The sequence below is a fragment of the Tachyglossus aculeatus genome, chromosome 23, assembly GCF_015852505.1.
Source record: "Tachyglossus aculeatus isolate mTacAcu1 chromosome 23, mTacAcu1.pri, whole genome shotgun sequence".
Classification (NCBI taxonomy): Eukaryota; Metazoa; Chordata; class Mammalia; order Monotremata; family Tachyglossidae; genus Tachyglossus; species Tachyglossus aculeatus.
Window position 1 is genome coordinate 34,865,514 of NC_052088.1, and position 24,165 is coordinate 34,889,678.

The window sequence follows — 24,165 nt, forward strand, 5'->3', positions numbered from 1 at the left end:
GGAGAGAGACACGAGGATGGGAGATCAGAGAGAAGGCTAGTGCAGTAGTCCAGACGGGATAGGATGAGAGCTTGAATTAGCAGGGTAGCGGTTTGGATGGAGAGGAAAGGGCGGATCTTGGCAATGTTGCGGAGCTGAGACCGGCAGGTTTTGGTGACGGCTTGGATGTGAGGGGTGAATGAGAGAGCGGAGTCGAGGACGACACCAAGGTTGCGGGCTTGTGAGACGGGAAGGATGGTAGTGCCGTTAACAGAGATGGGAAAGTCAGGGAGAGGACAAGGTTTGGGAGGGAAGACAAGGAGTTCAGTCTTCGACATGTTGAGCTTTAGGTGGCGGGCGGACATCCAGATGGAGATGTCCTGAAGGCAGGAGGAGATGCGAGCCTGGAGGGAGGGGGAGAGAGCAGGGGCAGAGATGGAGATCTGGGTGTCATCAGCGTAGAGGTGATAGTTGAAGCCGTGGGAGCGAATGAGGTCACCAAGGGAGTGAGTGTATATTGAGAACAGAAGGGGACCAAGCACTGAACCTTGGGGAACCCCCACAGTAAGAGGATGGGAGGGGGAGGAGGAGCCTGCAAAAGAGACTGAGAAAGAACGACCGGAGAGATAAGAGGAGAACCAGGAGAGGACGGAGTCTGTGAAGCCAAGGTCAGATAACGTGTTGAGGAGAAGGGGGTGGTCCACAGTGTCAAAGGCAGCTGAGAGGTCGAGGAGGATTAGGACAGAGTATGAGCCGTTGGATTTGGCAAGCAGGAGGTCATTGGTGACCTTTGAGAGCGCAGTTTCCGTGGAATGAAGGGGACGGAAGCCAGACTGGAGGGGGTCGAGGAGAGAGTTGTTGTTGAGGAATTCTAGGCAGCGCGTGTAGACAACTCGTTCAAGGAGTTTGGAAAGGAATGGTAGGAGGGATATGGGACGATAACTAGAAGGTGAGGTGGGGTCAAGAGAGGGTTTTTTTAGGATGGGAGAGACATGGGCATGTTTGAAGGCAGAGGGGAAGGAACCAGTGGAGAGTGAGCGGTTGAAGATGGAAGTTAAGGAGGGGAGAAGGGATGGAGCGAGAGATTTCATAAGATGAGAGGGAATGGGGTCAGAAGCACAGGTGGCCGGAGTAGCACTTGAGAGGAGGGAGGAGAGTTCCTCTGAGGATACCGCTGGGAAGGATGGGAGAGTAGCATTCATTCATTCATTCAATCGTATTTATTGAGCGCTTACTGTGTAGTGACTCTATTTTTAATTATTGCCCCCTTCCTGATGATGTACATCCATGGAAATTAATCCTGTAGACTGTAAGCTCACTGTGGGCAAGGAATCTGTTTATTGTTATCTTGTATTCTCCCAAGTGCGTGGTAAAGTGTTCTGTAAGCGCTGTGAGCCCATTGTTGGGTAGGGATTGTCTCCATCTGTTGCCTAATTGTAGTTTCCAAGCGCTTAGTACAGTGCTGTGCACACAGTAAGTGCTCAATAAATACGATTGATTGATTGATTGCTCTGCATACAGTAAGCACTCAATCAATGCAACTGAATGAATGAACAAAGGAAGAGTCAGTGCTCAGTAAATACGACTGACTGGCTACTACTAATTGGGTAAAGAATTAAAAAGAAACATAAAGAGATAATCAGCCCATGTCCTTCAAGAGAATGTTCTTTTTGGCTCCGTTCTCTCTGTCCCAACTCAAAGTGTACACAATCCAAACCCTACGAGATCCTAACTATATCTCATTCATTCATTCATTCAATCGTATTTATTGAGCGCTTACTGTGTGCAGAGCACTGTACTAAGCGCTTGGGAAGTACAAGTCAGCAACATATAGAGACGGTCCCTACCCAACAGTGGGCTATATCTGTAATTTTAGACTGTGAGCCCACTGTTGGGTAGGGACTGTCTCTATATGTTGCCAACTTGTACTTCCCAAGCACTTAGTACAGTGCTCTGCATATAGTAAGTGCTCAATAAATATGATTGATGATGATGATGATAATTGATTTTCGAGTTGCTCTCTCCATCTAGATCGCAAGCTCCTTTAGGACAGAGATTATATCTACGACCTTCCACTGCTTTCTCTCCATCACTTAGTACCATGTTCTGCACGTAATAATAATAATGATGGCATTTGTTAAGCGCTTACTATGTGCAAAGCACTGTTCTAAGCGCTGAAGCACTGTTCTAAGCTCTAGCAGGTGCTCAATTAATATGATTGATTAATTGATTGGAAGTGATGAATGCTTAGCTTGTTAGGAAATGGCAAGAAGTAGGTTTATTATAAATGTATATATTCTCTGTCAACAGTGCTGGTATAAATGTATATCTTTGATAATAAAATGTAGATAATCTTCCTTCAGGCATGCTCTTTCAAAAGGCTGCTGGCAAGGTGCTGTAGATTAGTATTCATTTTAATATTATATAGTATTCATTAGTAGATTAATAATAATCATTTTAATATTCTCTGGTAAACAGAGATTCTCATCATTGCACCAAACCAAAGGGTTATTTGCTGAAATGCTAAATGTTGAGGTCTCATGGAAATCGTCTCCGTCAAATATATTAAAACCCTACACAGCCAGCACGGCATAGTGGGTGGAGCACCTGTCTGGGAGTCAGAAAGTCATGGGTTCTAATCCTGGCTCCGCCACGTGTGCGCTGTGTGACCTTGGGCAAGTCAGTTCACTTTTCTGTGCCTCAGTTACCTCATCTGCAAAATGGGGATTGAAACTGTGAACCCTATTTGGGACGGGTACTGTGCCCAACCCGAGCATGGGGTAGAAAACCTGCGGTTCTTGAAAATGAAGGTTGTCTCATGGAAACAACAGTTCTAAAGCTGTGAGCGTGGGAACATGTTTGCTAACTCTGTTGTACTCTCCCAAGATCTTAGTACAGCACTCTGTATATAGCACTTAGCGTTCAATAAGTGCCGTGGGTTTATTGATTGATAAATTATCATTAATTCAAATGCTGGATTCTGCAAAGATAGTGAGAGTAACAATTGTGTGGGGCGGGATCTGAAAATATCTAATGTCAAAACTTTTTCAACTATCTCTAGATTGTAAACTCCTTGTGATCAGGGAACGTGTCTCCCAATTCTGTTGTATTCATCCATTCTTTCAATCGTATTTATTGAGCGCTTACTGTGTGCAGAGCACTGTACTAAGCGCTTGGGAAGTACAAGTCGGGAACATATAGAGACGGTCCCTACCCAGCAACGGGCTCACAGTCTAGAAGGGGGAGACAGACAACAAAACAAAACACGTAGACGGGTGTCAAAACCATCAGAACAAATAGAATTAAAGCTATATGTACATCATCAAGAAAATAAATTGTACTCTCCCAAATGCTTAGAACAGTGCTCTGCACACAGTAAGCGCTCAATAAACACGATTGATCGAGCTGGGAGAAAAACTCTCCATAGAGGAGAAGCAGCGTGGCTCAGTGGAAAGAGCATGGGCTTTGGAGTCAGAGGTCATGGGTTCGAATCTGGCTCTGCCACATGTCTGCTGTGTGACCTTGGGCAAGCCATTTAACTTCTCTGAGCCTCGGTTACCTCATCTGTAAAATGGGGATTAAGACTGTGAGCCCCGTGTGGTACAACCTGATCACCTTGTATCCTCCCCAGTGCTTAGAACAGTGCTTTGCACATAGTAAGCTCTTAACAAATGCCATCATTATTATTATTATTATCATTATTACCCAATATCCCAAATTCCTTTCAGTCGAAAGCTTCAACCTCCCTCTTCCAAACTTAATAAAGAGTCAGTTACCATCATCTATCGTATTTATTGAGCGCTTACTGTAGCATCACGGACTGATTTGTGTTTCCTATTAAACTTCTCCCCTTTTTCCTGGGGTGATGGATTTACGGCGGAAGCAAACGTTCAGGGTCAAGAGGAGAGAGAACGAGGAGAGCAAAAGGATCAGGAAACTCTGATCCTGCATTTTGGAGAGTTGACTGTGTTTTTGACTCCTGAAATCTTGATGATTACATTTTAATGATCCCGGTAAAATTACCACATAGTAATAACTGTGGTATTTCATTCATTCATTCAATCATATTTATTGAGTGCTTACTATGTGCAGAGCACTGTACTAAGCGCTTGGGGAGTACAAGTTGGCAACATATAGAGACAGTCCCTACTCAACAACGGGCTCACAGTCTGGAAGGGGGAGACAGACAACAAAACCAAACCTGTAGACAGGTGTCAAAACCGTAAGAATAAATAGAATTATAGCTATATGCACATCATGCAGCGTGGCTCACTCTAGTTCAGTAAATACACACAAAAAGGTACACACAAGTTTTTTTCTTTCAGCATTCATTCATTCATTCAATCGTATTTATTGAGCGCTTACTATGTGCAGAGCACTGTACTAAGCACTTGGGAAGTCCAAGTTGGCAACCTATAGAGATGGTCCCTACCCAACAGTGGGCTCACAGTCTAGAAGGGGGAGACAGAGAACAAAACAAGACATATTAACAAAATAAAATAAATAGAATAAATATGTACAAATAGAGTAATAAATAGGTACAAACATATATACATATATACAGGTGCTGTGGGGAGGGGAAGGAGGTAAAGGGGGGATGGAAAGGGGGAGGAGGGGGATAGGAAGGAGGGGGCTCAGTCTGCACTTGTCTGCTGTGTGACATTGGGCAAGCCACTTAATTTCTCTGTGCCTCAGTTACCTCATCTGTAAAGTGGGGATTAAGGTTGTGAGCCCATGTGGGCTCACATGTGGGCCCAGGTTGCCCATATTAGGCAACCTGATGACCTTGTATCTACCCCAGTAGCTTACAACAGTGCTTGGCACATAGTCAGTGCTTAAGAAATGTCATCATTAGTATTATTATTACCCCCATTTTACAGATGAAGTACCTGAGGCACAGGGAAGTGAAGTAACTTGCCCAAGGTAACACAGCAAAGTGGTGAAGCCGGGATTAGAACCCAGGTCCTTCTAACTCCCAGGCCCGGGCTCTAGCCACTAGACCACGCTGCTATCTACGTATATTCCGGTATTTTCCTACAGGAGCCTTCAGATGTCGTAAACTCTTTGAATCTGCGAGTGGATCTCACTTTGGAAAATCCAGGTTCCAGTCCAGCCCTCGATACCTTCTTCGAATCTTCTAAAGATTTTAGTGTAAGTACGGTCCCAGGCCCCTACGAATACTTCGGTCTTCTGACGGCACAAGACCCACAAATCATGCTTCCTTTTCATAGATTCCTTTTTCCAAAGAATGCGGGCCCGATGGAGTCTGCTATTCCGATCTCGTTCTCGAAGTTCAACAAACACCAGCTGCTCAGTAAGTTTCGTAAGGACGTGTGGGTGTGTGGAGATGTGGGTTTTAAGATTTGCAAAATATTGCAGATTCAAGAGAATGATTCTGGGACACATCACCCGTAAAATAACTCCTAAAACTGGACTCTAAACTGAAAGCTCACTCTGGGCAGGGAATGTGTAATAACAATAATAATATTATTGTGGTATTTGTTCATTCACTCATTCAGTCGTATTTATTGAGTGCTTACTGTGTGTAGAGCACTGTACTAAGCGCTTGGAAACTACAATTAGGCAACAGATAGAGACTATCCCTACCCAACAATGGGCTCACAGCCCTTACTATGTGCCAAGCACTGTTCTAAACAATAGGGTAGATATAAGGTCAGCAGGCTGTCCCACGTGGGGCTCATAGTCTTAATCCCCATTTTACAGATGAGGTAACTGAGGCACAGAGAAGCTAAGTGACTTGCCCAAAGTCAAGCTGAAAGTGGCAGAACTGGGATTAGAACCCATGACCTCTGACTCCCAAGCCTGTGCTCTTTCCACTAAATCACGCTGCTTCTCATGTCTGTTTATTATTATATTGTACTCTCCCAAGCACTTAATATGGCAGTAAGCCCTCAATAAATACGATTGACTGAGTGACTTCCGGTTTCTAATAATAATAATAATTACAATTATGTGTATGTCTACTATTAGTTTCAGAGAAGATACTAACTGGGATGTGCATATTTGGTTTTCATTGGGTTGCATGCTCACAATGGATTAGAGAGGCATGGACTTTAAACAACATTCAGTGTTTAATTGTCAAAATCCTTTAGAAAAATCCTGACATATTGGGTTCTTAAGAAATAATAAGAATAATGGCATTTATCAAGCGCTTACTATGTGCAAACCGCTGTTCTAAGCAGCATTTCAAGCCAACAGAGATAAGGATTTCTAATTTTATACAGAGCATGGCTTAGCATATCTGAGGCTAATAGGCATACTTATTAGCTAATAAGTTAATATTATATAAGCTAATAGTAATGCTTGATTGGATAGTATGTGGGTTTTTTTTGTCTTTGTTTCGTTTTTAGGAAACAACCCCATATTGTCAGCAGCAAGAACCGAAGGTTGACGTTTGCGCTTACACTAAAAAACAGAAAGGAAAGCGCGTATAATGCCAGGATCCACGCCAATTTTTCACATAATTTATTCTTTTCTTCATTTACAATGCCGGTATGTGATGACTCAGATTTTCTCAATTCCTCCTATTTTAGTCGAGGCCATTCGTCCTTGCTTTCTTCTAGAGGCAGTTTCATTTCTCGCCCCTAATACTGCTCTGTAGACAAACCTCCATCTGCTTCTAAAATGATCTCTGGGATTCTTTGATTCAACCACTCCTCATTCCCGGCAGTTGGCCACTCTAACTTCTTGATAAGTTCCTTAAAGGGTGGAAGATTCCAGTCGAATCAAGCAGCTAAAAGGATGGCATGAACCTGGGTTGATTTTTGTGAGGCGTTTTCTGTGTTCAGTGATTTGGTCCCTAAATGGTTTCTGCTATCTGCCCTGTGATTTCCTGAGCTATTGCTTTGCTACTACTAGAGAAGCAGCGTGGCTCAGTGGAAAGAGCCCGGGCTTTAGAGTCAGAGGTCATGGGTTCAAATCCCGGCTCCGCCACTTGTCAGCTGTGTGACTCTGGGCAAGTCACTTAACTTCTCTGGGCCTCAGCTACCTCATCTGTTTATTTATTTTACTTGTACATATCTATTCTATTTATTTTATTTTGTTAGTATGTTTGGTTTTGTTCTCTGTCTCCCCCTTTTAGACTGTGAGCTCACTGTTGGGTACGGACTGTCTCTATATGTTGCCAACTTGTACTTCCCAAGTGCTTAGTACAGTGCTCTGCACACAGTAAGCGCTCAATAAATACGATTGATTGATTGATTAAAACAGGGATTAGGACTGTGAGCCCCTTGAGGAACAACCTGATCACCTTGTAACCTCCCCAGTGCTTAGAACAGTGCTTTGCACATAGTAAGTACCTAATAAATGCCATTATTATTATCATTATTATTACCATTGTATCACATCGATCCTATAGGCTGCCCTTGCTAAATCAGGGGTGGAATATTCATTCGGCTCAGAATGAGCCTCTGAAGTTTAGTAGCTTTAGAGACAAAGACCTTTCTGCTACTTAGCCACACTGCTTATCTACCATGCTCTGCACATAGTAAGCACTCAATAAATCCCACTGATTGATGGATGGCATTTTCCAGGCTTTATTCATTCATTAATTCACTCAATCACATTTATTGAGCGCTTCCTCTGTGCAGAGCACCGTACTAAGCGCTTGGAAAGTACAATTCGGCAACATATAGAGATAATCCCTGCCCAACAACGGACTCACAGTCTAGAAGGGGGGAGACAGACATCCAAACAAGTAAAGAGGCACCAACAGTATCAATATAAATAAATAGAATTATAGATCTACAATAGAATTATAAATATATGCTTTACTAGCCTGAGTTTAGAAACCGCTTCAGCTGACACAGATTTCTATTCAGCCGTGTCCCAGGTCAATCCAATCAATCACACTCACTGAGCGTTTACTGTGCGAGAGGACTGTACTAAGCGCTTGGGAGGGTACGATATAATAAAGGTGACAAGTTTATAGAAAATGATAGGGGATGATCCGATGATCTGGGACCACCTGGCCTTGTTTTTTTTGGTTTTTTTTTGTTCTTCAGATGGATGGGACCGAAGTCTCCTGTCAGATTGACTCCACCCGGCATTCTTTAATTTGCAAAGTTGGCTACCCAGCCGTGAAAACCAACCAAAAGGTACAATTGACTTTTTCTATCCAAATTTGCCACAGCGTATCTGAGAAACATTCATTCATTCAGTCAGTCAGTCGTATTTATTGAGCGCTTACTGTGTGCAGAGCACTGTACTAAGCGCTTGGGAATTCCAAGTTGGCAACATATAGAGACGGTCCCTACCCAACAGTGGGCTTACAGTCTAGAAGTGGGAGACAGAGAACAAAACAAAACATATTCACAAAATAAAATAAATAGAATATGTACAAGTAAAATAAATAGAGTAATAAATACGTAGAAACACATATACATGTATACAGGTGCTGTGGGGAAGGGAAGGAGGTAAGGCGGAGGGGATGGAGATGGGGAGGAGCGGGAGAGGAAGGAGGGGGCTCAGTTGGAGAAGGCCTCCTGGAGGAAACAGCATGTCCAGTGCTAGAGCCCGGGCCTGGGAATCAGAAGGACCTGGGTTCTAATCCCAGCTCCGCCACTTGTCTGCTGTGTGACCTTGGGCAAGTCACTTCAATTCTCTGGGATTCAGTTCCCTCATCTGTAAAATGGGGATTAAAACTGTCAGCCCCAATGGGGGGCAGGGACTGTGTCCAACCTGATTAGCTTCTATCTACCCCAGTGCTTAGAACAGTATGTGTCACATAGTGAGGGCTTTACAAATATCGTCATCATCAACATCCCCATCCCCCCCGCCCTACCTCCTTCCCCTCCCCACAGCACCTGTATATATGTTTGTACAGATTTATTACTCTATTTATTTTACTTGTACGTATATACTATTCTATTTTGTTAATGATGTGCATCTAGCTTTAATTCTATTTGTTCTGATGACTTGACACCTGTCCACATGTTTTGTTTTGTTATGGCTCCTCCTTCTAGACTGTGAGCCCCTTGTTGGGTAGGGACCATGTCTATATGTTGCCAACTTGTACTTCCCAAGCACTTAGTACAGTGCTCTGCACACAATAAGCACTCAATAAATATGATTGAATGAATGAATCTAGGCAGTAGTCCCTGTGCAAGCACTTAATACAGTGCTCTATACACATTAATCGCTCACTAAACACTACTGACACATTGATTGAAACCATATGTCTAATAACATTTAATAACTTTTGTATGAAACTAAATGACTATACAAAATGACAGTGCATATTTTTAAGATGTTTTGTAGAATTGAAATGTCACCTTTTAATGAAGGAAGATTTTAATGGGGATCCAAGTTATGGAAATAACCCATGACCCAGGTCTATCTTGAGCAATACTAAGTGTATTAGACATTTTCTGGAAATAGCGTACATAAGCGTGTAGAAGCAGCGTGGCTCAGTGGAAAGAGCATGAGCTTGGGAGTCAGAGGTCATGGGTTCTAATCCCAGCTCCACCGCTTGTCAGCTGTGTGACTTTGGGCAAGCCACTTAACTTCTCTGTGCCTCAGTTACCTCATCTGTAAAATGGGGATTAAGACTGTGAGCCCCACGTGGGACAACCTGATGACCTTGTATCCTCCCAGTGCTTAGAACAGTGCTTTGCACATAGTAAGCACTTAAAAAATACCATTATCATTATTACTATTATAATCTGCATTTTGTACACCAGACAATGCTTTGGTATTGATAATGAGGCAATCTATTGTGAAACTCTCCCTAATATATTTTCCTTGAAATATGTCTCAAGAAGAATGCAGTCTACGGTAGATAGAGGTTACAAAATAGGAAATGTCAATCTACTGCAGGTGATTAAAGTGCTGCATCATGAGATTAACGACGTGCTTTTTAAAAACTGATATTGAACATTTTCTATGTGCCGTTTCCACTGGGGTGGGTCCAAACTAATCAGTTTGAACACTGTCCATGTACCAAGTAGGGCCCATAACCTTAATCCCCATTTTGCAGATGAGGTAACCGAGGCACAGAGAAGTGAAATGACTTTCCCAAGGTCACACAGCAGCCGGGATTGGAACCCAGGCCTGTGCTCTTTCCACTAGGCAGTCCTGTTTTTCTACTGTGGCATGTTGTCCCATTAGGTTTTTGGGAAAGGCTTGTGTTGGTAGCCGTCTCCGGTGCTTATTTGCAGAATTAAATTTACTCTTTTTCATTTGAATAGGTGTCCTTCAATATCAACTTCGACTTCAACCTCCAGAACCTTCAGAATCAAGCTCTCCTTGACTTCTGGGCTTTGAGGTATCCCTGAATTATTAGCACCCTCCGTGGAAGGGGGCTGGGTCACGGTGATGTGTCTTTTGTCTAACACCGGGTTCTTTTAAATTAGTGAAAGCCAAGAAGATAATGAAGCCGACAATAAGGTCATCTTCAAAATTCCTCTGCAGTACGATGCTGAGATTCACATAACAAGGTACACCGGATGGACGAGCGTAATTTACTGTTCCCTAGATGAAGTCTGTTTATGATTGAATGTCCCATTATTATGCAGCCTTTGGGTAGCAGTCAATGAATCAGTAAGTGCTTAGTACAGTGCTCTGCACACAGTAAGCGCTGAGTCCGTTGTTGGCAACTGTCTCTATATATTGCCGACTTGTACTTTCTCACTCATTCAATCATATTTATTGAGCGCTTACTGTGTGCAGAGCACTGTACTAAGCACTTGGGAAGTACAATTGGGCAACATATAGAGACGGTCCCTACCCAACAGTGGGCTCACAGTCTAGAAGGGGGAGACAAAGAACAAAACAAAACAGAATAAAATAAATAGAATAAAAATGTACAAGTAAAATAGAGTAATAAATACGTACAAACATATATACATATATACAGGTGCTGTGGGGAAGGGAAGGAGGTAAGGCGGGGAAGATGGAGAGGGGGAGGAGGGAGAGAGGAAGGAGGGGGCTCCGTCTGGGAAGGCCAGTACAGTGCTTTGCACACAGTAAGCGCTCAATAAATACAATTGAATGAATAAATACGATTGAATGAACGAACGGTATTTACTGAGCACTTACTATGTGCAGAGTACTAAGGAGTTGGGAGAGTACAATACAGCAGAATTAGCAGATATGTTCCCTTCCCTGCCCTACCCTCCTGTAGTATAATAATAATAAATAATGATGGTATTTGTTAAGCACTCATTATCTGCCAAGCACTGTTCTAAGCACTGGGGTAGATACAAGGTAAGCAGGTTCTCCCACGTGAGACTCACATTCTTACCTCATTCTTACTCACACACTTACCTCATTTTTTACAGATGAGGTAACTGAGGCACAGAGAAGTGAAGTGACTTGCCCAAAGTCAAGCAGCTGACACGTGGCAGAGCCGGGATTAGAACAGATGACCTCTGATTCCCAAGTGCTTAGTACAGTGCTTTGCACACAGTAAGCGCTCAATAAATACGATTGAATGAATAAATACGATTGAATGAACGAATGGTATTTACCGAGCACTTACTAAATGCAGAGTATTAAGGAGTTAGGAGAGTACAATACAGCAGAATTAGCAGATATGTTCCCTTCCCTTAAGGAATTTACAGCCTAGAGGGTGGCTCTTTGAGTGCCCCCTCATGCCAAGGCAATGCAGAGAAGGGGATTGCGGGTAATAGGAATGGAAAGTGGGAACTGACGGTCAGAAGCCCTATCTCCCTTCCCTGCCCTCCTGGAGTATAATAATAATAAATAATGATGGTATTTGCTAAGCACTCATTATGTGCCAAGCACTGTTCTAAGCACTGGGGTAGATGCAAGGTAAGCAGGTTCTCCCACGTGAGACTCACATTCTTACCTCATTCTTACTCACACACTTACCTCATTTTTTACAGATGAGGTAACTGAGGCACAGAGAAGTGAAGTGACCTGCCCAAAGTCAAGCAGCTGACAAGTGGCAGAGCTGGGATTAGAACCCATGACCTCTGATTCCCAAGCCCTCGCTCTTTCCACTAAGCCACGCTGCTTCTCCTGTGCCTGATTATCCTATTGTGTCAATCCCTAGAAGCAACTAATATCAGAGCCAGTATGAGGGGAAGGGAGGGGTAGACTGGAAGCTCTTTGTGGGCAGGGAATGTGTCTACCCACTTTGTTAGATTGTCCTCTCTCAGCGCCTAGTACAGTGCTTTGCACCCAATAAGTACTCAGAGCCAATTGATTGATTGTACGCCTTGCCCTCCCCATTTCGTCCCTTCTGGTCTCCCTCTCTCCTCTAGACTGTCAGCTCATTGTGGGCAGGGAATGCATCTGTTTATTGTCATATTAAGTCAGTCAATCAGTTGTATTAATTGAGCGCTTTTTGAGCGCTTTCTGGATTCAGAGCACTGTACTAAGCACTTGGGAGAGTACAATACGACAATAGACACATTTCCTGCACATGGCTAGAATATCCTTCTGTGATGCTAACATGATTTAGCATTTCCCTTTTAGACTGTGAGCCCACTGTTGGGTGGGGACTGTCTCTATATGTTGCCAATTTGTACTTCCCAAGTGCTTAGTACAGTGCTCTGCACATAGTAAGCGCTCAATAAATACAATTGATGATGATGATGATGATGATAACAAGTGCTTAGTACAGTGCTCTGCGCACAGTAAGCACTCAATAAATACGATTGAATGAATGATATCAAGAGTCAGATCAGCGTGGCTCAGTGGAAAGAGCCCGGGCTTTGGAGTCAGAGGTCATGGGTTCAAATCCCGGCTCCGCCAATTGCCAGCTGTGTGTCTTTGGGCAAGTCACTTAACTTCTCTGTGCCTCAGTTACCTCATCTGTAAAGTGGGGACGAAGACTGTGAGCCCCTCGTGGGACAACCTGATCACCTTGTAACCTCCCCAGCACGTAGAACAGTGCTTTGCACATAGTAAGTACTTAATAAACCAATCAATCAATCGTATCTATTGAGCGCTTACTGTGTGCAGAGCACTGTACTAAGCGCTTGGGAAGTACAAGTTGGCAACATATAGAGACAGTCCCTACCCAACAGTGGGCTCACAGTCTAAAAGGGGGAGACAGAGAACAAAACCAAACATACTAACAAAATAAAATAAATAGAATAGATGTGTACAAGTAAAATAAATAAATAGAGTAATATTATTATCAGATTGAAGATCTGTAGAGCAACTGGAGTGTCTAACCTTCCATACTGGGAGAACTGGGGAGAGGGAGAGATAAAGTCAGAGACAGAGACACAGAGAGAGACCAAGAGAATGAGAAACCTGTACCTACCTCAGAAGAAAACGCAGTCGGGTGGAAAGAGCCTGGGCCTGGGTTCTAACCTCACCTTTACCAATCACTTGGTGTGTGACCTTGGGCAAGTCACCTCACTTCTCTGTGACTCGATTTATTCAACTGTAAAGCGGGGATTAAATACCTGTACAGGGCCCCATGCGGGGCAGAGACTGCGTACAATCTAATTGATTTATACCTACCTCAGCACTTAGAAGGGTTTCTGGTACATAATAAAGCCTCAACAGAAGCGCACGCACACAAAAAGATAATCCCGAATTCAGTACCGCCTAAACGTTACCTGTGATATCAAATGGAAAATAGAGAGTCTGTGGAATGAAGCTAAATCCATCAGCATCCAGGTAGCGCTCATCACCTGGCCCCATCACCGGGTGAAAGGCGGGAAGAGAGGGGCTGATGCGGGACCCCCGTAAACACCCGCTCCACGATGAGATGAAACTGAAAACGGAATGGACCGAGAAAACACTTTGAAGACTCAATGAAGCAAGACCTCAAGCAATAAGGCCGAAGCCAGAAGTCAGCAGAATAAGCAGGAGTCAGATCAGTTTGTTAGGTAGAGTAATAATAATTATGATACTTGTTAAGCGCTTACTATGTGTCAAGCATTGTACAAATCGCTGGGGTAGATACAAGGTAATCAGGTTGGGCACAATCCCTGTTCCACATGGGTCAAAGTCTTCATCAGCACACAGTATTTATTTATTTATTTTACTTGTACATATCTATTCTATTTATTTTATTTTGTTAGTATGTTTAGTTTTGTTCTCTGTCTCCCCCTTTTAGACTGTGAGCCCACTGTTGGGTAGGGACTGTCTCTATATGTTGCCAACTTGGACTTCCCAAGCGCTTAGTACAGTGCTCTGCACACAGTAAGCGCTCAATAAATACGATTGATGATGATGATGAGTATGGCGTAGTGGGAAGAGCATGGACCTGAAAATCAGAAGGTCATCGGTTCTAATCCCAGTTTTGCCAACTGTCTGCTGAGTGACCTTGGGCAAGTCACTTAACTTCTCTGTACCTCAATTACCTCATCTGTCAAATGGGGATTGAGACTGTGAGCCTCACATGGGGCAGCAGGGTGGCTCAGTGGAGAGAGCCCGGGCTTGGGAGTCAAGGACATGGGTTCTAATACCCGCTTCACCACTAGTCTGCTGTATGACCTTGGGCAAGCCACTTCTCTGTGCTTCAGTTATCTCATCTGTAAAATGGGGATTATATATATATATATACTGTATATATTATATATATATAATACACCTGTATATATGTATATATCATCAATCATATTTATTGAGTGCTTACTGTGTGCAGAGCACTATACTAAGCACTTGGGAAGTACAAATTGGCAACATATAGAGACAGTCCCTACCCAACAGTGGGCTCACAGTCTAAAAGGTGGGCTCACAGTCTAAAAGGTGGGCTCACATATGTTTGTACATATTTATTACTCTATTTATTTTACTTGTACATATCTATTCTATTTTATTTTGTTGGTATGTTTGGTTTTGTTCTCTGTCTCCCCCTTTTAGATTGTGAGCCCACTCTTGGTAGGGACTGTCTCTATATGTTGCCAACTTGTACTTCCCAAGCGCTTAGTACAGTGCTCTGCACACAGTAAGTGCTCAATAAATACGATTGATTGATTAAAACCGTGAGCCCCACGTGGGACAACCTGATTACCTTGTATCTATTCCAGTGCTTAGAATAGGGCTTGGCACATAATATGCACTTAACAAATACCATTATTATTATTATTATTATTATCATTATTATTATTATTATCATTATTATTATTATTATCCCCATGGCCACATTGATACTATGTCTGTCTAGGAGGACAGAGGCACCTCTCTCTTGAATTTGGCTTTCACTGAACCAGTCCCCGCCGAGAACTATAATCCCGGTCTTTCAGTTCGGATTCTGCTTTCCTGGTCCTGGAGAGAACTGTCTCTAGACTGTGAGCTCATCATGGGCAGGGAATGTATCTGTTCATTGTCGTATCATACTCTCCCAAGCGCTTAGTAAAGTGCTCTGCACAGAGTAAGTGCTCGATAAATGACTGAGTGAATGAATGAATGAACCGGGCTAGTCCTCAAGGGTAATGGGCTTGGCCTGTCCTTGGGAAATTCTACCAGGCGCATTTTTCTTACGGCTTTCCTGATATGTCCCAATCTAGGCACCAAATCAGGTTTTTTAAATGGTTTCCCCTATAGGCATCCACAATCTTTCAGTTCTGCTTTCACTGTCTAAACGGAGCCATGTGGATTGGCAGATCTAACCTACTTCTGCCCTGGGCTATGAACACGTGTGATGGATTTTTTAGAACCCGTGTGTGTTTTGGAATGGGCTATCCGGAAGTCTCAGCCATTTTTTATTTTCAAATACCAGAAAGGAGGAATGCTGCCAAAGAAATCCTTGCCGTGGAAATGTTGTTGAATAGGAACGTAGTAAAATAAAACCCCAAATTCTTGGAACCCGAACCTAAGGGAAAAAAATGGTATTTGAAGGTCTTTACAAATTCAAAACACAGTTCTTCCTCTAGACTGTGAGCTCGTTATGGGCAGGAAGAACGGGTCCACTAATTCTGTTGTACTGTACTCTTTCAAGCACTTAGTACAGTGTTTTGCACATAGTAAGCACTCAATAAATACCATTGATTAATTGACTGACTCGCTGTTAGAAATGGCACAGTTGACCATAGCTGTAGCACTGATTCCTAGCTTCTTTGGGACGATTCAAAACTTTACTTTTGAACATTTTACCCCTTTCATTCAATGCAGACAAAATGATAAAAACAGATAGCCCATTTCCACAATCAACCAGTAGTATTTCTTAAAGTCTAATTTTACACGGAGCACCGTTCTGAGGTCTTGGGAGACAACAGGAGAGTTAAATGGACACTATTTTACCCTCAAGGAGTTTACAATATAGTCTACAGTGTAGTGCTCTGCACACAGTAAGCGCTCAATGAATACCCTTGATGGATTGGCAGAAACGGACCTTAAAATAAACGAAAGGTAGGAAGTAGCGGTAAAGGATAAAGACAGGTACTTTAGTGATAAGGGATCAGGAGGGGGAAATAATAAAGCAATTCCCAAGGACTGCAGTGGCAGTTGTGAGGGAAATATGGGGGTGATTAACTTAATCAGTTAACTTAATCAGTTAACTTAATAACTCCTAGAGGAGATATGATTTCAGAAGGACCTGGAAGATGGGGAGAGTGGTGGTCTACCTGGTGTTGAGAGAGAGTTCCAGGCGAAAAAGAGGATGGCGAGAAAGATTAAGAATGTCAAAACAGAAGTAGGTTGGTGTGGTAATCTATAACGCAAAGTTTTACCTTTCTCATCCTTCAGATCTACCAGTATGAATTTTTATGAAGTCCTTTCTGAGGGTACTGTTCCTTCCATTGTGAATAATTTCGATGAGATTGGTCCCGAATTCAATTTCTCCCTTAAGGTAAGCCATATCCTGATTGTGCTTGAGAAGACTTGTTTTCTGTTCAGACGTATTCTGCATGGCCTCCTGATTCCTCTTGCCTGTAAGCCTCTTCCCATCCAAGCATACCCTTCACCTAACAGCAGGCACTGAGACGCAGTGTGGAAGAGACCCGGGCTGAAAATGTGTCATATTACAGAAAACGGTCCCCGGAAAAGCTCAGCCCATTACTTTAATTCAGTCCAAGTGTGTCAGCTACACTGTTGTAGAGGGCACCTAACTTAACTTACCTGTACATATGTATATATGATTGTACATATTTATTACTCTATTTTACTTGTACATATCTATTCTATTGATTTTATTTTGTTAATATGTTTGGTTCTGTTCTGTCTCCCCCTTCTAGACTGTGAGCCCACTGTTGGGTAGGGACTGTCTCTAGATGTTGCCAACTTGTACTTCCCAGTGCTCTGCACACAGTAAGTGCTCAATAAATACGAATGATTGATTGATTGATTGGTAATCAGAAGACCTGGGTTTTTGTCCCGGCTCCGCCAACCGTTGGCTGTGTGACCCTGGGCAAGTCACTTCTCAGTGTCTCAGTTTCTTCATCTATAAAAATAGGGATAATGTGAAAGCCGGGAGCCCCATGTGGGACGGGGCCTGTATCTAATCTGCATCTATCCCAAGCTACAGTGTGTCTCCTGACTCTCTTGAATTCTACTCTCCCAAGCCCTTAGCAGAGTGCTCTTCACATAGTAAGCACTTAACAATCATAATTAATTGTGGTATTGAATCAATCAATCAATCAATCGTATTTATTGAGTGCTTACTGTGTGCAAAGCACTGTACTAAGCGCTTGGGAAGTACAAGTTGGCAACATATAGAGACAGTCCCTACCCAACAGTGGGCTCACAGTCTAAAAGGGGGAGACAGAGAACAAAACCAAACATACTAACAAAATAAATATAATAGATATGTACAAGTAAAATATATAAATAAATAGAGTAATAAATATGTACAAACATATATACATATATATAGGTGCTGTGGGGAAGGGAAGGAGGTAAGATGGGGGGATGGAGAGGGGGACGAGGGGGAGAGGAAGGAAGGGGCTCAGTCTGGGAAGGCCTCCTGGAGGAGGTGAGCTCTCAGTAGGGCCTTGAAGGGAGGAAGAGAGCTAGCTTGGCGGAGGGAGGGCATTCCAGGCCCGGGGGATGACGTGAAGTGCTTACGATGTGTCAAGCACCAATGTAAGCACTAGCATAGATAAAAGTTAGTTGGGTCCAACGCAGTCCCTGTTCCAAAGTCTAAGTAGGAGGGAGAACAGGTGTCGAATCCCCATTTTACAGTTGAGAAAACTGATACTCAGATAACTTAAATAAGTTGCCCAAGGTCACAAGGCAGACAGGTGGCAGGGCCGGGGTTAGAATCCATGTCCTCCGACTTCCAGGACCGTGCTCTATCCACTAGGCCTCACTGCTTCCCAACAATAACTATCGTTGATTATCATTCATTCACTCAATCAATCGTATTTATTGAGCGCTTATTGTGTGCAGAGCACTGTACTAAGGGCTTGGGCGAGTATGATATAACAATAAACAGACACATTCCCTGCCCATGACATACACCCAAGCGTGAATCTGACCGCATCATCCTCTAGCAGAACTGGCCTGGCCAGCCAGGTCAGGTGAGTAGTGAGGGATCCGGTTAATCCGAAGTAAAATCTTTGGTCTCCGGAGTTTCCACTAGACTATCCTCAGCCATTTCCCGTGATTTCCCTGTCGCTGCAGAAATCCTTGCCCCGTTTTGCACCAGCCAGTCACATGCTGGTGGGGAATAAGGGGAATGTACTGACATTGCTCACCATTTAGATAGCAGTTACTTAATTCATTAATTAATAATAATGACGATGGTATTAAGCGCTTACTATGTGCCAAGCACTGTTCTAAGCCCTGTCGTGGACACAATAATAATAATAATAATGACATTTATTAAGCGCTTACTATGTGCAAAGCACTGTTCTAAGCGCTGGGGAAGTTACAAGGTGATCAGGTTGTCCCATGGGGGGCTCAGAGTCTTAATCCCCATTTTACAGGTGAGGTAACTGAGGCACAGAGAAGTCAAGTGACTTGCCCAATGTCACACAGCAGACAAGTGGCAGTCACATGCTGGTGGGGAATAAGGGGAATGTACTGACACCGCTCACCATTTAGATAGCAGTTACTTAATTCATTAATTAATAATAATAATGATGGTATTTGCTAAGCACTTACTATGTGCCAAGCACTGTTCTAAGCGCTGTCGTGGATACAAGGTAAGCAGTTTGTCCCCCGTGGGGCTCACAGTCTTAATCCCCATTTTAATCAATCAATCAATCTGTGTGCAGAGCACTATACTAAGCGCTTGGGAAGTACAAGTTGACAACATATAGAGACGGTCCCTACCCAACAGTGGGCTCACACATTTTACAGGTGAGGTAACTGAGGCACAGAGAAGTCAAGTGACTTGCCCAACGTCACACAGCAAACAAGTGGCGGCACTGGGATTAGAACCCACAACCTCTGACTCCCAAGCCCGGGCTCTTTCCATTGAGCCCCGCTGCGTCTCTAATAATAGTAATCCTCATTTTACAGATGAGGTAAATGAAGTACAGAGAAGTGAAGTGACTTGCCCAGCGTCATACAGCAGGCTTGTGTCAGAGTCAGAATTAGAACCCAGGTCCTTCTGACTCCCAGGACAGTGCTCTATCTGCTAATTCACGCTTCTCTTTTAGACTGTGAGCCTGCTGTTGGGTAGGGACTGTCTCTATATGTTGCCAGCTTGTACTTCCCAAGCGCTTAGTACAGTGCTCTGCACACAGTAAGCGCTCAATAAATACGATTGATTGATTACTAAGCTCCAAGCTGCTTTTTCCTAGTGCTATCCCACCTCTTTGCCTCTTTCTGGTCCTTGTCTGGGGTTCATCTCTCTCTGGCCCATCATACCCGGGATTGGCAGGCCCGCTCTATGTGTATCCCATTTTTCCCGGCACGTGAACGTATTGATGATTTATAGCAATAAATGCCACGTGGTTGGATGAAAACTCATCAAATGCATTTCTGTTTAGGGAAGCAGTGGGGCATAGTGGAGTACTTCCCAAGCGCTTAGTACAGTGCTCTGCACACAGTAAGCGCTCAATAATAATAATAATAATAATGATGGCATTTGTTAAGCTCTTACTATGTGCAAATCACTGTTAAAAATGCTGGGGAGGGGAAACAAGGTAATAATATTAATAATAATGATGGCATTTATTAAGTGCTTACTATGTGCAAAGCACTGTTCTAAGCGCTGGAGAGGTTACAAGGTGATGAGGTTGTCCCACAGGGAGCTCACAGTCTTAATCCCCATTTGACAGATGAGGTAACAGAGGCTCAGAGAAGTTAAGTGACTTCCCCAAGGTCACACAGCAGACATGTTGCCGAGCTGGGATTCGAACCTATGATCTCTGACTCCAAAGCCCGGGCTCTTTCCACTGAGCCACACTGCTAAATACGATTGACTGAATGAATGAATAGAACAAGGGCTTGGGAGTCAGAAGGTCATGGATTTCAATCCCAGCTCTGCCACTTGTCTGCTGTGTGGCCTTGGGCAAGTCACTTGACTTCTCTCTGCCTCTCTGTATGGGGATTAAGACTGTGAGCCCCATATGGGACAGGGACTGAGTCCAACCTGACCAGTTAAGTTAAGGGACACACCCCAGGTCACACAGCAGACCAGTGATGGAGCAGGGATGATGATAATAATGTAATAATAATAATAATAATAATATTTAAGTGCTTACTATGTGCTAGGCACTGTTCTAACCACTGGGGTAAATTCAATTCAATTGAGGCATGGGGCTCACAGTCTCAATCCCCATTTGAAAAATGAGGTAACTGAGGCACAGAGAAGTGAAGTGGCTTGCCCAAGATCAATCAATCAATCGTATTTATTGAGCACTTACTGTGTGCAGAGCAGTGTACTAAGCGCTTGGGAAGAACAAGTCAGCAACACATAGAGACAGTCCCTACCCAACAGCGGGCTCACAGTCTAGAAGATCACACAGCAGACAAGTGGCAGAGCTGGAATTAGAACCCATGACCTCCAACTCCCAAGGCCATGCTATTGCCACTAAGCCAGCTGCTTCTCTCATGATTAGAAACCATGGCCTCTGCTGTGTGACCTTGGGCGAGTCACTTAGCTTCTCTGTGCCTCAGCTGCCTCATCTGTAAAATGGGAATTAAGACTGGGAGCCAGGGACTGTGTCCAAACCGACTAGCTTGTATCTGCTCCGGCACCTAGAGCAGTGCTTTTATTCTATTTATTTTATTTTGTTCATATGTTTTGTTGTCTGTCTCCCCCTTCTAGACTGTGAGCCCGCTGTCGGGTAGGGACCGTCTCTATGTGTTGCCGACTTGTACTTCCCAAGCGCTTAGTGCAGTGCTCTGCACACAGTAAGCGCTCAATAAATACGATTGAATGAATGCATGAATGCTTGGCACATAGTAAGCGCTTAACAGATACCGTAAAAAAAAATGTCGTGTGTGTCTGTTTACACATGCCTGTTTGCTGTTCCGGGGCTTCGCGTGACTTTTATTCATTCATTCAATCGTATTTATTGAGCGCTTACTGTGTGCAGAGCACTGTACTAAGCACTTGGGAAGTACAAGCCGGCAACATGTAGAGATGGTCCCTACCCAACAACGGGCTCACAGTCTAAAGGGGGAAATGGACAACAAAACAAAAACTTGATGATTTGCTGTTCATTCGGCGTAGGTGACCAGTGGCAGTGTTCCCGTGACCATGGCCTATGTAACCATCCGCCTTCCTCAGTTTTCCAAGGCAAAGAATCCGCTGATGTACCTCACGGCCATCCACGCTGACCAGGTGAAGTCCATTATTCATTCAGTCGTATTTATTGAGTGCTCACTGTGTGCAGAGCACTGTACTAAGCGCTTGGGAAGTACGAGTCGGCAACATATAGAGACGGTCCCTACCCGACAATGGGCTCAGATTATCAATCTACTTAGTCCGGGAGATTGCGGGAGGAAGGGATGGATAACACACCTGCGGGTGGGTTGGAGAAGGGGGTGAGATTAGAATATAGATAGGTCTGGAGAAACCAGTCAGTTGTATTTATTTATGTTTGTACATATTTATTACTCTATTTATTTTACTTGTACATATCTATGCCATTTTATTTTGTTAGTATGTTTGGTTTTGTTCTCCAGGAGGCCTTCCCAGACTGAGACCCTTCCTTCCTCTCCCCCTCGTGCCCCTCTCCACCCCCCCATCTTACCTCCTTCCCTTCCCCACAGCACCTGTATATATGGATATATGTTTGTACATATTTGTTACTCTATTTATTTATTTTACTTGTACATATCTATTCTATTTATTTTATTTTGTTAGTATGTTTGGTTTTGTTCTCTGCCTCCCCCTTTTAGACTGTGAGCCCACTGGTGGGTAGGGACTGTCTCTATATGTTGCCAACTTGTACTTCCCAAGCGCTTAGTACCATGCTCTGCACACGGTAAGTGCTCAATAGATACGATTGATTGATTGATTGGTTTATTAAGTACTTACTATGTGCAAAGCACTGTTCTAAGCACTGAGGAGGTTACAAGGTGATCAGGTTGTCCCACGGGGGGCTCACAGTCTTCATCCCTTTTTACAGATGAGGTAACTGAGGCATAGAGAAGTTAAGTGACTTGCCCAAAGACACACAGCTGGCAATAAATATGACTGATTGATCGATTGATTGAGCGCTTACTGTGTGCAGAGCACTTTACAGTGCTCACTAGATGCAGTGATCTCCCATCCTGCCCTCCTGATTTAAGTTGATCCTACCCTGTTCTCAAGATTCGCTCTCCGCTTCCCTTTCTAATTGTTTACATCGTTTTCTTTCCAGGCCGGCGATGTGAGTTGCGATGCAGAAACAAACCCATTAAACATAGGGCAGAAACCCTTTCCCACATCTTTCAAGACGGAGAACTTCAGACAGTTGAAAGAGCTGGTGAGGACAAATGAACAACGCGATGCTTGACTGGTTTTCTCTGGGTTTCCACTCTTTTCTTCTCGCCCTGTGAATTCTAGAGGCTTCTTTTCTCCTCTCCGTCTGCTTCACTGGGCCTTGCCGTTGCGCGTTTAATAACCAATATGGGTTATTTAGCTCGGTTCTTTCTTTTAATCATTACTGAGTACTGAGTGAAGGCGGAGAATATTGGCACTCTGTCCTTTCGGACAGATGAAGCGTGAATTCCGCTGGTTATAAAGACGTTCAAGCCCCTGAGAATTTAATGGTGCTAAAGTTGGGAAGCAGGGGGGCCTAGTGGAAAGAGCCTGAGCCTGGAAGGTCAGAGGAGCTGGGTTCTAATCCAGGCCTCGCCATTTCACTGCTGTGTGACCTTGAGCAAGTCACTTCTGTGCCTCAGTTCCCTCATCTGCAAAACGGGAATTCGATACCAGTTCTCCCTCCTACTTAGACTGTGAGATCCATTTCTTTTAGACTGTGAGCCCACTGTTGGGTAGGGACTGGCTCTATATGTTGCCAACTTGTACTTCCCAAGCGCTTAGTACAGTGCTCTGCACACAGTAAGCGCTCAATAAATACGATCGATGATGATCCATTTAGGTCCTGATTATCTTATATCTCGTCCCCAGCATTTACAACAGTACTTGGCACATAACACTTAACAGTGACCACAATGATTATTTTATTGCTATTATTCATTCAATCGTATTTATTGGGTGCTTACTGTGTGCAGAGCACTGTACTAAGCGCTTGGGAAGTACAAGTTGGCAACATATAGAGACGGTCCCTGGCATCAAGATAATACACAATCATTGATATTTACCCCCTAAGGGTTCAAACCATACACATGGCTGAAAACAGTTAATGCTCAAAGCAGTGACATAATAATAATAATAATAACAATAATAATAATAATAATAGTATTTGTTAAGAGCTTACTATGTGCCAAGCACTGTTCTAAGCACTGGGGTAGATACAAGGTCATCAGGTTGTCCCCCACGTGGGGCTCACAGTCAGTCCCCATTTTACAGACGCATTTTTCGAGAAGCAGCGTGGCTCAGTGGAAAGAGCCCGGGCTTTGGAGTCAGAGGTCATGGGTTCGAATCCTGGCTCCACCACGTCTGCGGTGTGACTTTGGGTAAGTCACTTGACTTCTCTGAGCCTCAGTGACCTCATCTGTAAAATGAGGATTAAGACTGTGAGCCCCACGTGGGACAACTTGATCCCCCTGTATCCCCCCAGCGCTTAGAACAGGGCTTTGCACATAGTAAGCACTTAACAAATGCCATCATTATTATTATTATTATTATTACAGACGAGGGAACTGAGGCCCAGAGAGGTGAAGCGACTTGCCCAAAGTCACACAGCTGACAAGCGGTAGAGCTAGGATTCGAACCCACCACCTCTGACT

At 43.7% G+C, this 24,165-nt stretch overlaps 1 protein-coding gene across 1 annotated transcript in view; it reads left to right on the forward strand.

Annotated features, from left to right (window-relative positions):
- ITGA2 (integrin subunit alpha 2) overlaps positions 1-24,165 on the forward strand; it is a 133,697-nt gene that overhangs the window by 90,287 nt on the left and 19,245 nt on the right. Inside the window, exons 18-26 of the mRNA XM_038765572.1 lie at positions 5,020-5,130; positions 5,211-5,293; positions 6,351-6,492; positions 8,004-8,096; positions 10,188-10,264; positions 10,353-10,436; positions 16,615-16,717; positions 21,497-21,607; positions 22,632-22,736. Coding sequence (XP_038621500.1) covers positions 5,020-5,130; positions 5,211-5,293; positions 6,351-6,492; positions 8,004-8,096; positions 10,188-10,264; positions 10,353-10,436; positions 16,615-16,717; positions 21,497-21,607; positions 22,632-22,736 — 909 coding nt within the window. The remainder of the gene's footprint in view (positions 1-5,019; positions 5,131-5,210; positions 5,294-6,350; positions 6,493-8,003; positions 8,097-10,187; positions 10,265-10,352; positions 10,437-16,614; positions 16,718-21,496; positions 21,608-22,631; positions 22,737-24,165) is intronic.